The sequence below is a fragment of the Pelodiscus sinensis genome, chromosome 5 (assembly GCF_052426305.1).
Source record: "Pelodiscus sinensis isolate ZL-2025 chromosome 5, ASM5242630v1, whole genome shotgun sequence".
NCBI classification, from domain to species: domain Eukaryota; kingdom Metazoa; phylum Chordata; order Testudines; family Trionychidae; genus Pelodiscus; species Pelodiscus sinensis.
In genome coordinates, this window is record NC_143056.1 from 47,776,330 (window position 1) to 47,791,571 (window position 15,242).

Sequence of the window (15,242 nt, forward strand, 5' to 3'; positions counted from 1 at the left end):
GTAGTTGGGGATATAAAGTATACATGGACCATCCCATACTATCCTTCTGCAAAAAATGCCAATCTATATAACTATTATAACAGGCAAGTGTAGACACCTTCCTAGCTGGGGGGGAATGTTTAATGGAAGGGATAGAGATAGACATCCTCAGCATTAAAAAAACAGCAGGGATGGTGAGTTGAACTTTGAGGGAAAGATAAGCCACTGCAATCCTCTTTTGTCCAGAGCTATTGAAAAGGTCATAGGCAAGCACCTTTTCTGAGTGGCCAATGTTGAATGCTAACTTGAGATGTGGGAAGAGGAAAGAGACTAATCCGATGGCTTCTGTTCCAAGGGCAGGGCTAGTCTTATCAGTTTTTGGGAAGATGGGGGTTGTGTAAACTGCCATCCTGTTCTCTGACCTCAACCCTACTAAAAGCTGGATTCGGTACTATTCATTTCACCACTGGAAGAAATAGTGTTTAAGATTCAAGATCTGGGGAAACCAGGCTCTACCACTTTTGGAGGAGGTATGGTGGAGTTGAATGTCCACTCTACCACTTCTTGATTCTGGGTATTTTCCCCTTCCCCTTCATCTGCCATAGTGACAGGATGCTTGTGTATCCAGTGATCATTTCAGTTTGTTTTTGTGGGAGAGAGGTGCATATGCCTGTGGTGGTGTTGGTTTTTTTTCTCTCTTTTGTCCCACTCTGCAACCTGAGGGTATTTGTTCACTTACCTAAGAAAACTACAGCAAGATTATTTTCAGATGGCTGTGTTGGAATGGGGCAAGCATGAAGGCAGTGGGTATATACAAGTCTGGTAATTTGATGCTTAAAGGTCTGTGATGGTCTTTGTCTGCATCTTAGTCTGGTTTCAGGATTTTTTTATGCAGAAGTAAACCCACGCTTTAATCAGTTTAATTAGTTGCTTTCAACAAAAACAAATCTTTACATTTCTAACTTCTTTTCATTATAATTTAATTTTCATTAAATACCTTGCTGATGTCTCCTGAATACTTGGTAAGTAGGGCTGCCATCATTATGTATACATATATGGAAAAACAAAAGCAGTTGACCTTGGTTCTCAGTTATCCAGTGGAGACATGGGAATAAAATGGGAATCTTTAGCAAATTCTAGTAGATAATTTTAAGTAGCACTTCTTCACAGGCTTTATTTATGTAACTTGAAATAAACCTTCAAGCATCATAATTCAATTATGACTGAAGATACTTCTTCCCTGCTACTCCCTTTATACCTTATAGAGCATGTTTATAAAAGTTATCTTCTGTTGTTACACCAATCACTTGCCAAATAACCTCAGTTCATGCTAAAAATATTAGTGTACTTTTGGATCAGAAATAGTGATCTAATTAAAGAAATACAACTTTGCTGCTATTTGGGATCCATGAAAACCATGCTTCCTTGAGAGAGAAGATAGAAAGGTTTATACAGCAAATGAAGGGGAATCCTGCAAGGGTTCTTCATTGTGACAACAGAGAACAGCAATAAGGGGAAAGAATGATAGACATAAAAATAGACCCATGTTGGGCTGTTTCTGACTCTTAAATTTTTCATAGTTAAAAAAATAAGCTTGTGCAAGGGGAGAAACATAGTTCTTAATTGTCTCAGCTTAAATATATACTGAAAATGTAACTCAATTCAATCTTGCTTTGCAGGGAGCAGATGTTACTTGTTCTCCTTAGGGTCACAGAATCTGTGCTGAAGATGCCGCTCCAGGCTTTCCTGCAGTATCAAGGAAGAAAGAACTCCACTTTAGCTGGAAGACTTGCAGGACCTCTTTTTCAGGCAATTAAATATAAATTGCATATGAGAATATTAGAGAGTGGGCCAATTTAAGTTAGCGAGAAATAAGCTTTTGAGCTTACATGTAGCTGCAGGACAGAAGAAGAGCTCTGTGTAAGCTCAAATGTTGGTGAGAGGGACAAATTTAAACTGGCCCAATAAAATATCATCCACCTTGTCTCCCTCTGTTTATCATCTGTGAGACTAGAAATTGTTAATATTAAGCATATTGCCTAAATATTGAGACAATTGCATGTTAAGGAGCTAGTTGTGTATATATAATGACATTATTACACACAAGCAGCTAATGCATGCGAATCGCCTCCTGCTTATGGCTCACTCCTGGGTTAGCCTCATCCCTTTCTCATTGTAGTGTTTGCCACCTGTCCGGAAAACCATACTCCATGGGGTGGGCCCATAGTAGAGTCATTCAAAACAGATAGCCCCAATTTGCTTTTTTGGTCACTTCACTGTGTGTGGAATCTGGAGAATCTCCAGGTGCTTTAAAAAAACAAACAAACAAACAAAAATTCATGGAATGTAATCCAAACTAAACTAGATCAAAAGCTGAAGAGATCTTTTATGAATCAAATCAATTTGTTCTGATAGCTAAATGATGTAACATGCCACACAACTGTGAATGGAAACAAAAACATTACATGAAAATTCATGAAAGATTTGTGTGAGTAGAAATAGATGGGGGCGGGGGGAGGAAGAGTTCACTTTGTAGACACTATATATGGGAAAAAAAAATTTTTTTTGTTTTAAACAGCAAAATCTAATGTTTGAATACCCTTCTGTTGTCTTACATTAACAAGTCAACTATTTCACTTACATTACTTGTTCTTTAGACTCTTATAGTAGCCTGGATCAAGGCAAATCTAAATGTATACATCTCTCGAGACCTTTGGGATGATTTGCTGTCTGTAATGTCATCACTCACGTATTGGGAAGAGCTAGCCACTGAGTGGTCACTGACTATGGAGACGCTAACAAAAGTGTTAGCTAGAAACCTATACAGCCTGGACCTCAGTGACTTACCGTTGGATAAATTAAGTGAGCAGAAACAGAAAAAGCACAAAGGCAAAGGTAAGAGATACTACATCAGGGGTGACCAATGTTTGGTTGAGCCAAAAAAAAAAAAAAATGCTTCCCTTATAAAACACAACCCCAGCCATATTTGGTTCTGCTGGTGCCATTTTGCTTTGCCACGCCCGACAGTGAGCACAGGGAAACTGGGGCCAAGGGAGATTTTTAGTGGCTTTGAGAGCTGCACTTGAAGAGAGGAAGAATCGCATGTGGCTCACAAGCCACGGGTTGGCCAGTCCTATACTACATTATGCACATTATCGGTCAAACTAGGAAGGTGAGTTCTTGGAGGAAGCTGGGCTACTATATTGCTATATTGCTAATTGGCTGTGTGTCTCAACCGAAATGGGACACCTTCTGTTTTGTAGATCATATTTTGTAAATAAAAAACACCACTTACTAGCAAACAACCATGCACATCTGTAATTTAATTTACATCCCAGCTATAACCAAACTAGCCATTGTAAGTAAAGTTACTGACAAGTTTAAATGTTTCCTGGAATAAGCCCATGATTATCTATTGTGGAGGGCTAGTCCTTTCTCTGTCAGTTAAAGTAATTAAGTTAACTGTAAGCATCAATCATAACTATTCATTTCTAATTAGAAATAAGAGGATTTATGTCCATTTTCTAGGGAAACTTGATCGATTTCTAGTAAACCTTAACTAGGTTACAAATTTACTGTTAACATTATTCACTTTCTAAAATTTGAAAAGTAAATACATAATAGAAATATTGATTAAAATTGTAATCTGGGCTGGTAGTTTGCCTTATAGTATCCTGCTGACTATGAGAATTCAGGTTTTGGGCCCACCTTGTTTGGTTTCAGTTGAATTGTAAGTCATGGGGGAAGGCCAGTTTTGTTAAAATTACTTTGACTGTAATGATTATTTAAGGAAAAAAGGAGCCTCTTAAAAATGCATTTGAATGTTGCAAGTTTTTGAATAAGATTAGAGTTCATTGTTATAGATATTCTATAAGATATAGAAAATGGACTGTTTTACAGACCAAAATACATAAAGGAAGGCAGAGTAGCTTAAAAACCAGACTCAGAAAACATGGGTTCTATTCCCAGGTCTTCCGTTAGCCTGTTGTGTGATTCTTGGGCAAGTCACTTCACCATTGCACAGTTTTTCCAAATCGTCTGAAGTAAATAGGTTGACATTCAATAAGGACAAATGCAAAGTACTCCACTTAGGAAGGAACAATCAGTTGCATACTTACAAAATGGGAAGTGACTAGCTAGGAAGGAGCATTGTGGAGAGGGATCTGGACATCTTAGTGGATCACAAGATATATGAGTGAACAATGTAACATTGTTGGAAAAACAAACCAACAATATTATTTCTGAGATTGATTAGCTGGCGTTTGTAAACAAGACATGAGAAATAATTCTTCAACACGTCCCCTCCTTATTGGCTGGGAAAGACTTGCTGCTCTGTCCTCAGCAGGGAGCTACTGCTGTATCAGAAAGAAGTGCCCTCCCCCCTTACCCAGGTAGCTCTGTGCAAGGAGCCGTGAGCCCTTAGCTGGGCAGGGCTCATTTAGCAGCTGCAGGGAACCTTGGAGCCAGGATTGGTAGCTGTAAACAAACACTATGGGACCATGGGGAACTTGGCCACCTCATGATAAGCAGACATCCAGTAACTTAAAATCATGCTGGACCACAGATGTTGCCAGACCAGAGAGTTCTGGTCTAGAGAGTTCAACCTGTATGTGATTTTTAAAATTTCTCACTTTGTATGTATCACATTAACTAAAGATGAAAGATAGTGTAGTCCCATTTATTCAGATAGCCAAAGCATTTGGATGTCCCCCAGGCAAACAGGTTGTTCCTATAAAACAAAGTGGGCTACATCTACGCTGGCAAGATTTTACGCAAATACTTTTAACACAAGGGTTTTTGCGTTAAAGTATTTGCGCTAAAGTATTTGCACAAGAGAGCGTCTACACTGGCATGTGCTTTTGCACAAAAGCATCCGTGCCAGTGTAGATGCTCTCTTGCGCAAGAAAGCTTTGATGGCCATTTTAGCCATCGGGCTTTCTTGCACAAGAAATTCTTGTTGCCTGTCTACACTGGCCTCTTGCGCAAGAACAGTTGTGCAAGAGGTCTTTTTCCTGAGCAGGAGCATCATAGTTCTTGCGCAAGAAGCACTGATTTCACACATTAGAACGTCAGTGTTCTTGCGCAAGAACTCCCTGCCAGTGTAGACAGGCAGCATATTTTTGCACAAAAGCAATTGCTTTTGTGCAAAATCATGCCAATATAGACACAGCCGTGGTGTTTAGCTGCAGTAGGGCCACATGGGAGATGATGTGGATTCGGTAACTAAGGTTTTCGGATAAAGGGAATTTGGATAGCTGGAGTTATACTTTATATCAAATACTTTGGAAATAAAGGGGGAAAAGAAACTATCCACAATTATTTATTTTATCTTATGTGCCCTTGGTAAGCTCACGTCTCTTGGGTGCACGTATTGGAAAGGTCAGAAAGGAACTACAACAGTAATTGCAGTAGAATCATTGACCTACTCCAATGTGACCATTGTTCAATTGATGTTGTTTGGATAGGTTTAAAAAATGTTAGTTTATTTTGTTCAGCTTCTGAAGTCACATGCTTGCATGATGAGACTTTGTACATTTGAAGCAGAGCGGAAAATATTTGAAAAGTTGACTACTGCAAAGGTCTAGTATATAAATCCATGTCAAGTGACTAAGTGAATAGATTCAAAATTATATTTTTGCAGGAGTTGGGCATGAGTTCCAAAAATCATCTGTTGATAAGTCCTTTTCTAGAGGTTGGAGCCGTGATCAGCCTGGACAGGCGCCGATGAGACAGCGCAGTGCTACGACGACTGGATCTCCAGGGACAGAAAAGGCAAGAAGCATAGTACGACAGAAAACAGTTGGTATGTATCTGTATATACTATGAGAGATGTGACCTGAGGAAAGGAGTTTGTCACTTTATAGATAGAATAATGTTCAGATAACTTTCCCACAGAAGTTTGATGTATGATAATTAGTAATGTATTTAAATATATATTATGCAGTCTTATATGCTGTTTTTTGGAGGGACAAGTGAATAGCATTTGGTTACTTGTATATAGTGGCTGGCCACCGCAAACAGGGGCTTCTGGACTCAGTGCAAGCCAGAACAGAGCAGTCCTAGCTTGTGCTGGGCCAGGTCACTATGCCTCTGTATTTTAAATGTAGTAAGAGCTTGGCGGCACTTAATACTTGTAAATGCAGAGTCACAGCATGGGTGGCTCTCGGAGCTGGCACTAGCCAGGACTGCTCAGTCCCAGCTCGAGCTGGCTCATGGAGCTACCTGTGCTGTGGCTCTGCACAGAGGTCCTTATTGACTAATTGTGTAGTCGATACAAATTGTATCAACTACTTGATTAGCCAGATAACCGCAATTTAACATCCTTACTATATCCTAAAACCTTTGCTGACTATAAATAGGCAAACTACAAACTTTGAAGAGCTATCTTCCTGCAGTAATCAATTCCACTACTGTATCCTTGCAGACTTTTTTCCCCCCTGTTAAAAATATCTAGCACTACTAGGTGTTTTAGGTGATTACTTAAGGGGGGCTTCATTCATGCTTGTATGACTGACTTAGAAATGCAGTATGGCTTGAACTAAAAACTTATTTGTGAGTTATCTCCTAAGATGATCTCAGTTGAAGGAAAATTGCAGTTATTTAAATTCAAAAGAAAAAAATTAGAAATGTCTGTTGCTGTTTCAATAACTCCATAATGCTAAATGATGATAGTCTTGTTCAGTGAAAGATGTAATCTTACGAATACAGCTGGTACATTTCAACACAGTTTGAGAAGCAGGGAATGCATGTCAGCAATTGAATGAATAATTTTGGTAGATTTTCAGAAATGCAAGTATTTTTCCTCTTCCCCCTTGAACTTCTGGGCATAATTTAAATTGTCAGTATTTAAGTTAACCAAGTTACATTTCCTAAGAATTTTATTTTACAACACTGCTAGTTTCTACTGTTGTTAGTTGTATCCAGCAGGGTCTGTTCTGGGTCCAGGGCTGTTCAGTGTTTTCATTAATGAAGACTTAGGTAATGGAGTGAAAAATATGTTTATAATATATGTGGATAACATTTAGCTGACCGGATCTGCTAGCACTTTGGAGGACAGGATTAGAGTTGAAAACAACTTTGACAAATTGAAGCATTAGTCTGAAATCAATAAGGTGAAATTCAGTAAAGGCAAGTGCAAAGTAAACTTGTGCATTTAAAATTTTTCTTTCTAACTACAAAATGGGGAATGAATGGCTAGACAGTAGTACTGATGAAAAGCATCTGGGAGTTATAGTGGATTACAAATTGCATATGAATCACCAATGTGATGCAGTAACAAAAAAAGGCTAAGATTATGGGGTATCTCATTTAATAGGCACTAGGTTATTGTTCCTTTCTGCTCGGTTTTGGTGAGTCTTCAGCTGGAATACTGTGTGTTTGGATAGAGAGTCAACAAATAGGATACAAATTTTAGAAAATGTGACCAAAAAAAACCTGAACTAAACAAAATTTGGAGGGAAACTGATAAGTCTTCAAATATATTAATGACTGTTTAAAAAGAGAACGGTGATCAGTTTTTCCTCCAGTCCAGTGAAGATGAAATGAGAAGTAATGGTCTTAATTTGTAGCAAAGGAGATGTAGATTAGATATTAGGAAAAACTTTTTAACTAAAAGTGTAGTTAAGCACTGGAATAGGAATCTCTGTTATTTTAGGTGTTAAGAACAGGTTACACACAAACATGCCATGGATGGTCAGTCTATACTTGGTCAATCTATACTTAGCCCAAAGACTGGACTAGATGACCTCTCAACATTTCTATATTTCTCGGATTGTTTAATGGTAGCACCTAAAGTCTCCATCAGGGCTGGGGACCCATTGTCCTAATGTGTAGGAAGACAGAATTTCTGCCCCCAAAACTTCAAATCTCTGCCTTTCTCCTGCATTCAAAAGCTAATTTGCATTTCTTAAGTTTTATTGTGATAAGTTGACAGCTCCTAGTTTGACTAAGTATTCTTCATTATACTTGGGATATTTAAAATAAAATTGGCTCTCTAGTTCATTTATGGTTATTCTTGTATGAGAGTTTTCTGTTAATTTTCAGTGCATTATCAAGGTGATACTAAATCAAAGTTACTTTTATATTTTCTCTGTCTCAAATTATTAATATTTCAAAAGGTAAATGTTGTGTGGTTTCAATCCTAAATCACTGAAATTTGTCCAGGTCAAACTATATATTGACCTAATCAGTAACAAACTAATCTGAATTTAGTTTCATTGTAACATATCATTGTTTGTTTTCTCTCTTTCAAACAATTCTATTGCATGAAAGAACATTAACAGGACCCTTTTATATTAATAAAAGCATTATTTTAAAAAATAATAAATCTCTTCATTCTTAGGTGAATATATTCTTTGTGGACAAGTAGCCCAGTACTAATATTGAAATTATAAAGTGCAAAGCCCAAAAGAAGATGCCCGAGCTAGCCTCCTAGATCCCTATATGTTTAAAAAAATTATGAAGTGATTCACAATCCTACTGTGAAGCACAGTAAAGTATTCCAATATCATTTTGGCTACTAATTTTATCTTATATTTACGATTTACTTTGCTTGGAATAAGTAATTGGATAAATTTAAAAATCAAACTGATATTACTTGCAAACTTTTCACATATTTATCAAACTGCTAATTTATTTATGTCAAGTAGTACAGTAAGTAAAATGCTTAATGAATTTCCTTCTCCAGTTTTTAATCCATAGAGATTTCTAGTAGTCAGAGGTAACTTAAAAGACTTCTGCATCTCTGTTAGTCATGCCTAGTATTATCAGCTAATTTGTTTGAGAAGATTAGTGTTCCCCCCTCACCTTAAATATGTAAGGCTGGCTCTGGTGAGTTAATTGGTTCCTGCCATGTTTAAATCCTTTGCTTTATTTTCTTTATCATAAGCATAATTCTCATCGAGAGAAGAGGGAGACCAAGATCTTAACCCTATGCTAATATGTTAAGGCATTTTGTTGGTTTCTTATTCAAAATAAATGGAATGTAAATTGATTGTGATCATAGTTGTAATTGTAAGACATTCTATACGTTATCAAGGTATCTGTCCTACACAGTATTTAGCTATAAAATTCTCCTCTTAAATTCTATGTTGACTCTGCAAATAGACCTGAATTTAGGCCTGGAAAGGAGTTGGTCCTCACATGTGTTGTATGGCCTTTGATACACGGTGTATTTCCTTTGATTGTTGAGAATATACTCCTTATATGTTTGAGTGGGGGGCAGAGAGTCTATGTCAAATATTTTTATGGTAAGAAAGATGGGGTTTTATTTCAATCTCTATGTTTTGTGTAAGTCTGTGTCACCTCTGTTTTATGCCATCCTCATGCCAGCACCCATTAGTTGCACAGAAAATTCTGTGCATCTAACTGGCGTAAAATTCACAGCTTCTCTGATATGCAGTGTGTACATTTTATTACCCTGATCTTATGTAAAGTATGTTTTTAAAGGGTCTTTTTAACTTTGCATATGGGTTGAAAAATCTTTGTTGAACTATAGCGCAGGATCCGTACCCTAAGCAGCAGATTCTGATCCTGGAGGTAAATCATGACGTCAGAAATCCACTAATCACTATACTTGTCTGCAAAAACAATAGTGAATGATGTGGGATACTTACTGATGCATATTTTAGGTGAGAATGTGACCCCAAATAGTCAATAGGTCAGGGTAAAAATGGGCATTCAGTGAAAACTGCAAGTGTGGCATATCCTTCTGCGTCCTCCACTCCTTCTTCCCATCCCAAAATCATATATGGAAGAAGAATAAATGTTTGTAATTTTGGTGGCATTGTGTATATAAGAAGGAAAAACTAGTAAGACTCCTTGTAAACTTTCAAAATTCTCTGGTAAAATTTATTGTAACTTTTTTTTCACTCATTAGAAAACCTCAAATCCTAGTAATAAGACTCCCCTTACTTAATTATTAATACTAATATAGTACTTGTTGTTCAGACTAAAATAATTTTAAAATTTGAACTGGATTGGTTAGCATTTTTCACAGTACCTAATAGGCAGTTATCTTAATACTGATTTGCATTTTTAGCATAGTCAGTTTAAATGTCCATCATCTTAATTGCTAATAGGGGTGGGCAGTGCAAATGGCTATAAAATACTATTCATGGCATGGAAGTGAGGAGACAAGTCCTGATTATAAGGATATATTATTTTAAGATTTGTATTGGGGCTAGCATCTAATAATAAATATGACTGTCTTTGTGGACCCCGCTGATGTGCATTAACTGATCTCGAGTGTTTTTTGATATATCCAGGACTTTGAAACAGGACTAGATCAAAATATACAAATGAACTGATGCTCATGGACACTTGATGTGTAGTGGGTGAATGAACACCTCAGCTTGCCTCCAGTTAAATGTTTGTGTACAGAAGCCCTGTATTTAATAGGAAACTATTTTGATTTAAAGTATCTTATCAGACTCTTTTTCAAAGTGCCATTAGAACTATATAATCTCTACACTCCACTTGTCCTATGTGTTTCCTGCTCTGTGTACATTAACTCACCATTTTTTTTTCCTGACCGTTGCTATGTTAAAGGCATCCCTTTAATTGGAGTGATAAATGTGATGTGACTAATTCCAACTTGTATCGTCTCCATGTACTTCTGATTCTTACGCATAATGGGGGGGGGGCTAGCTTTTATTATATATATTCCAAATGTTTGGCAATAAGCAACTGAGTAACAAGTCTACAGATACTGGATTCACTTATGAAGCTTTTTTTTTTTAAGCACAGAAATTCCCATGAAAAAATGTCAGTGTATAATGCATTTAAGTCATTTAATTAAGATTTCCATCATGAAAATGTCAAGTAGAAAACTACTTCAAGATCATGAATTGTATCTTTATAAGCTTTAGTTACACTGACATAAACTGTAGTATCTGGTCTTGCTGACATACTGCAAAATGGGAACAAATCAGTATTATCCAACGAAATGTTAAAAGAATATTGGAAATATGGCAAATATAATTCTTATCCTGCAATCCTTGCATATGTAGTCCCACCAAACAAGATGGATTGATTTAAATCCAGGTGATTTAATTTACTCATTCAAAATGGGCTAGCAGGACTCCTTAATATAAATAATCTGTTTTAATCATGTTTTTCATTTGTAATTTTTAATTATTTTCTTAATGAGAAGTTGATTCTTGTTGCTTTGCATAATTGATAACTAGGAGGAAACACTATACCTATATGTATGTATTTAAGCTTAGCACACATTTATTGAGGTTCTTAATGTTTGCATTTTAAAACGTTTAAAAACTCTTGAAAAGCATATTTCTGAATTATTAGATTTTCACTTATGATTTGAATCAAGCTGCAATTCAAAATTTAGTTAACTAAAATAAAATTAAAGCTGAAAACTCAAGGGGATAAAGTAAGCTTATTAAACATGGATTTCATTTATTAGACAAAGGAAGTATCTTATCTGTAGATAGCAAATTGAACTTTTTTTTTTTTTTTTTTTTTTTCTGGACACCATGTTTACTGTCCTTCCAAAAATTTAGAACTAATAGATCTCATCCTTTCACACACCTTATTGTTTTCCACTTCAGATTTATTAAAAAAAAAAAACCCTAAACGATCTTTTCACCTTTTCATCCCTCAGTTGGTTTTTCATCTTTGAACCTCTCACTGAAGTGAGCTAGTTGAATAAACTGAAGTGAAGACAGTATTAATATCTAGGAAGATTCATCAAATATAACTGGTTCAGAACTTCTTGTTGAGAAAATTTCAACAGTTAAGAAATGGTTAATCGACTTCAACTAGATTTTCATGAAATATTTATTATAGTTGTGTGCAAACTGACTCTGACAAATTTAGTTTTCTCTTAGTCTTTTAAGCCTATTGGAAACTCTTGAATTTAATTGAAAATTGTTTTATTTCAAAATTAGGATACTCTTCTTCAACAATAAGAAGCTAGTTTAAAGACTATAACTAGTGTAAATTAATGTTTAAATTAAACTTGTACAAGTTCTGATTGCTTTTGGAATGGTATTGAACTTGCTGATTTTTCAACCCCTGATGCAGTGGAAAATAATGCAATTTAATTAGTTTCTCAATTTTGGATGGAAAATCATTGTAATTGTCAGATTAAAGGCATTATTGATGCTTTACATAAAAAGTTTAAAACTCAAAATGTCTTATGTGTCCACTGATTTTTTTTCTTTCTTACAGCTCTGCCAATATCTGCCGTGCTGAAATGTTTTAATTTTAAAATTTTTCTTCCTTTATCTTTGTTTTCTTCGTTGCTGCTTTTTCTGTGACACAAGCCTTTCATTATAGTCACTCTTCTTTTTTTTTCCTTCCCCACTTCTTTCTTTTCCTTTTTTGAAGCCATGAGAAGCCGATCCATTGGTGAATGTGCTCTGCCATCGGCCTATATACGCAGTGCTAAAAGTGCTCCTGTTCTGATCCATACTTCCAAACCCTTCTTGCCTGATATTGTTCTCACTCCCCTTTCTGATGAGCTTTCAGGTAGTGCCACCTCTGCTAATTTCTGCACTCCCTTTATCACTTTTTAAATCCTTCTGCATTCAAATTCTGCTAACATTCTTCAAAGTAAAATATTATGGGGGAGGGGGAGGAGAAGGGAAGAGATTTGAGTTACGTGAAGTATCATGCTATATTTGCAACCCATTCTGGAGCTGTTAGAAGTTAGTGCTGTGCCAATTTTTATTATTAATGTGAAAATAATGGAACTTTTCTGCTTTTTCAGTAATCGTAATTTTAACACCCATATGCGTGAGGGAGGTAGAATTGAGTTAAAGCTTTATTTGTGGTGGGGGGAAGAAAGAAAAGAAGATCAGATTGTTAGCTTAACTGACTTGCCATAGACAGTCATTCAGTATCAGTTTTTAATCCATAGATGTTTCCAAATTTGTCAACTGTAATAGAAAAGTAATTTGTGAATGAATATCTGTGAAGAGATATTTACAAAAGCCATGTAGCATGGCAAAAAACATTACGATATGCATGCCTCCTTTAAAATGTGTGGAAAATACACACTTTAAAAAAATTCCACTATTTTGAGATTTCAAAGAGGATAATGTGGCTTCAGTACAAAGTGGAAGATTTCTGAAAACATATTGGTTGACTGGAAGTCTGACAATAGTTTCTTGTGGCGAATTTTGTTTTTCTATAAATGAGTAGCATTTAGAATTAGCACAAATTTTAAAAGTAACTAACTGGTTGTGCTAGGTGTGGGTTTTTTCCTGCTGTTTTGTGACACCTTCATTAAGCTGTTAGTTTTGTTTTGACTAATGTTCCCCCTTATTATTTATTCCCTGCCTAATAAGGTCTTTGTGAAGCAACCTGACAACTTGTTACTTTTCTTATAACTTTTGCATTCCTGGCTAACCCCATCAGAATTCCATGGTATTCTGCTCTGGGAAGCAGGTTGAACAATGGTTTTCAACTTTTATTATTATTATTATTATTATTCACCACCCACTATATCTGCTATCTTACATGGCTAAAGAAAGTTTGGAGTTGGATTTCAGGATAATTTTGGGTGTTATTAGTGAGAAAGTATGGCATAGTTGATAGAGCATTAGATTGGGATTGAAACTTCCTGTCTCTGCCATTGGCCTACTGGGTAATCTTGGGCAGGTCAGTTCTCTGCCTTGTGCCACAGTTTCCCTATCTGTAACATTGTTTGTAAAGCACTTTGAGAGGTGTGGGTAAAAACAAATGAAAAACTAGATGGTATCAGTGCACTCCATTTATAAGAATCACTGATATAAGAATTACCAGCATCTAGCGATTTAAAAACTACTAGTACAAAATAATTTGTATATTAACATGTACTCCCCTTGTAAGAATCAACCACTTATTAGAATTAAATAATCTGGGACAGATGCGAGTCTTATAAAAGGAATGCTCTGTACTATTATTATGTCCATTGTGGAACTTAAAAACATGGGTTAAAGAATTTAAGATTGCTGTGACAGGAAGAATGTTAATGGTGGGGTCTTGGTACAGACCAGTGTGTTCCCTTATAACCCGGCTGTGTTGTTTTGCTGTAGCGTTTATGAATTTTGAATGCAAATAATGAATTGAGGTTTTTTTACAGAGTTTAAATGCAATATTTTTATTTGTAGACTCAATGTTGCTTGCTAATACTATGCAGGTTGAACCTCTCTAGTCCAGCACACTCTGGTCCAGCAACATCCATGGTCTGGTATAATTTTTGTTGGTTGGATGTCCATTTATCATGGGTATAGCCAAGTTTCCCGCTGTCCGATAAAGCTGGTTTATGACCACTAGTTCTAGCTCTGTGTTCTGTGCTTTCAAACCAGAGAATTTGCCAAACCACAGACAGTCAATATTGTCTAGCAGCATTACTAACAGTTCCACCGCTTACTGGGCTTTTCTAAGACATTTAGCTCTAATTTATCCTTAAATGTCTTCAAAGAGCCCAGTAAGTGGTGGAACTGTTTAGTAATGCTGCTAGACAATGTTGACCTTCTGTGGTTTGGCAAATTCTCTGGTTTGGCACCAATCAGGTTCTCCCACGGTGCCAGATGAGGGGTTCAACCTGTACTATTCTAAAATCTGTTTCATGAAAGATTCGGTTAATCTAAAAGAGCTTCTAAATACACTAGTGGGTTGGAATTAGTTAGGAAGATTTATTAACTCTATAAAATATCTAGTAGACCTGTTCTGGTACATTTTAATCTGTAAATTTTGATTGAATATTCTCCTTGGTAAGAAATAAAATGCATTCAGTACAGCATATATATATATATGAAGCACCAAACACTGTATGTATACATGTGTAATGCAAAGAGTACTGAAAGTGACCATACGTTATGGTGTAATGACAGAAATCTTTGAAAGTTCCTATGCATCCTAAAATTGATCAATAGAAAAAATATTCTTCTGACTTCAAAACTATTGATAGTTTTTTCTATAGTATTCTCCTCTCTCTCAAAAACAACTGAGATGCTAATCTGACTAACATGGACCTGAAACACTTCAGGTTTTTTTTTTTTTTTTTTTTTTTTGTTAATTAAATGAATACAAATTGCTTAGATCAGTCTTAGTATTTAAAAAGGGAGAAAAAAGGCTCCTATCTCTGGTAGCTTATCTTCAGTTGCACTGGGGAAAAATTACACCTTCCAGATTCTGTTCTGTAGTGTATAGCATTTGAGAGGTCATTGAAAAAGAAAAGGAAAGGAAAAATATGCTGAGTACTGCTCCCTATAATGGAAGGACCCACTCAGAAGTTAGAAGCTGCTATCCGAGAA

General features: G+C 36.1%; 1 protein-coding gene across 6 annotated transcripts in view; it reads left to right on the forward strand.

Moving 5' to 3' along the window:
• RALGAPA1 (Ral GTPase activating protein catalytic subunit alpha 1) overlaps positions 1-15,242 on the forward strand; it is a 236,491-nt gene that overhangs the window by 78,199 nt on the left and 143,050 nt on the right. For 3 of the 6 annotated variants that reach the window (XM_014570781.4, XM_014570783.4, XM_006117691.4), the window contains exons 14-17: positions 1,659-1,788; positions 2,637-2,874; positions 5,621-5,782; positions 12,328-12,468. In XM_014570781.4, coding sequence (XP_014426267.3) covers positions 1,659-1,788; positions 2,637-2,874; positions 5,621-5,782; positions 12,328-12,468 — 671 coding nt within the window. The remainder of the gene's footprint in view (positions 1-1,658; positions 1,789-2,636; positions 2,875-5,620; positions 5,783-12,327; positions 12,469-15,242) is intronic. The other 3 variants (XM_014570782.4, XM_006117693.4, XM_025181956.3) reach the window with 1 other exon arrangement.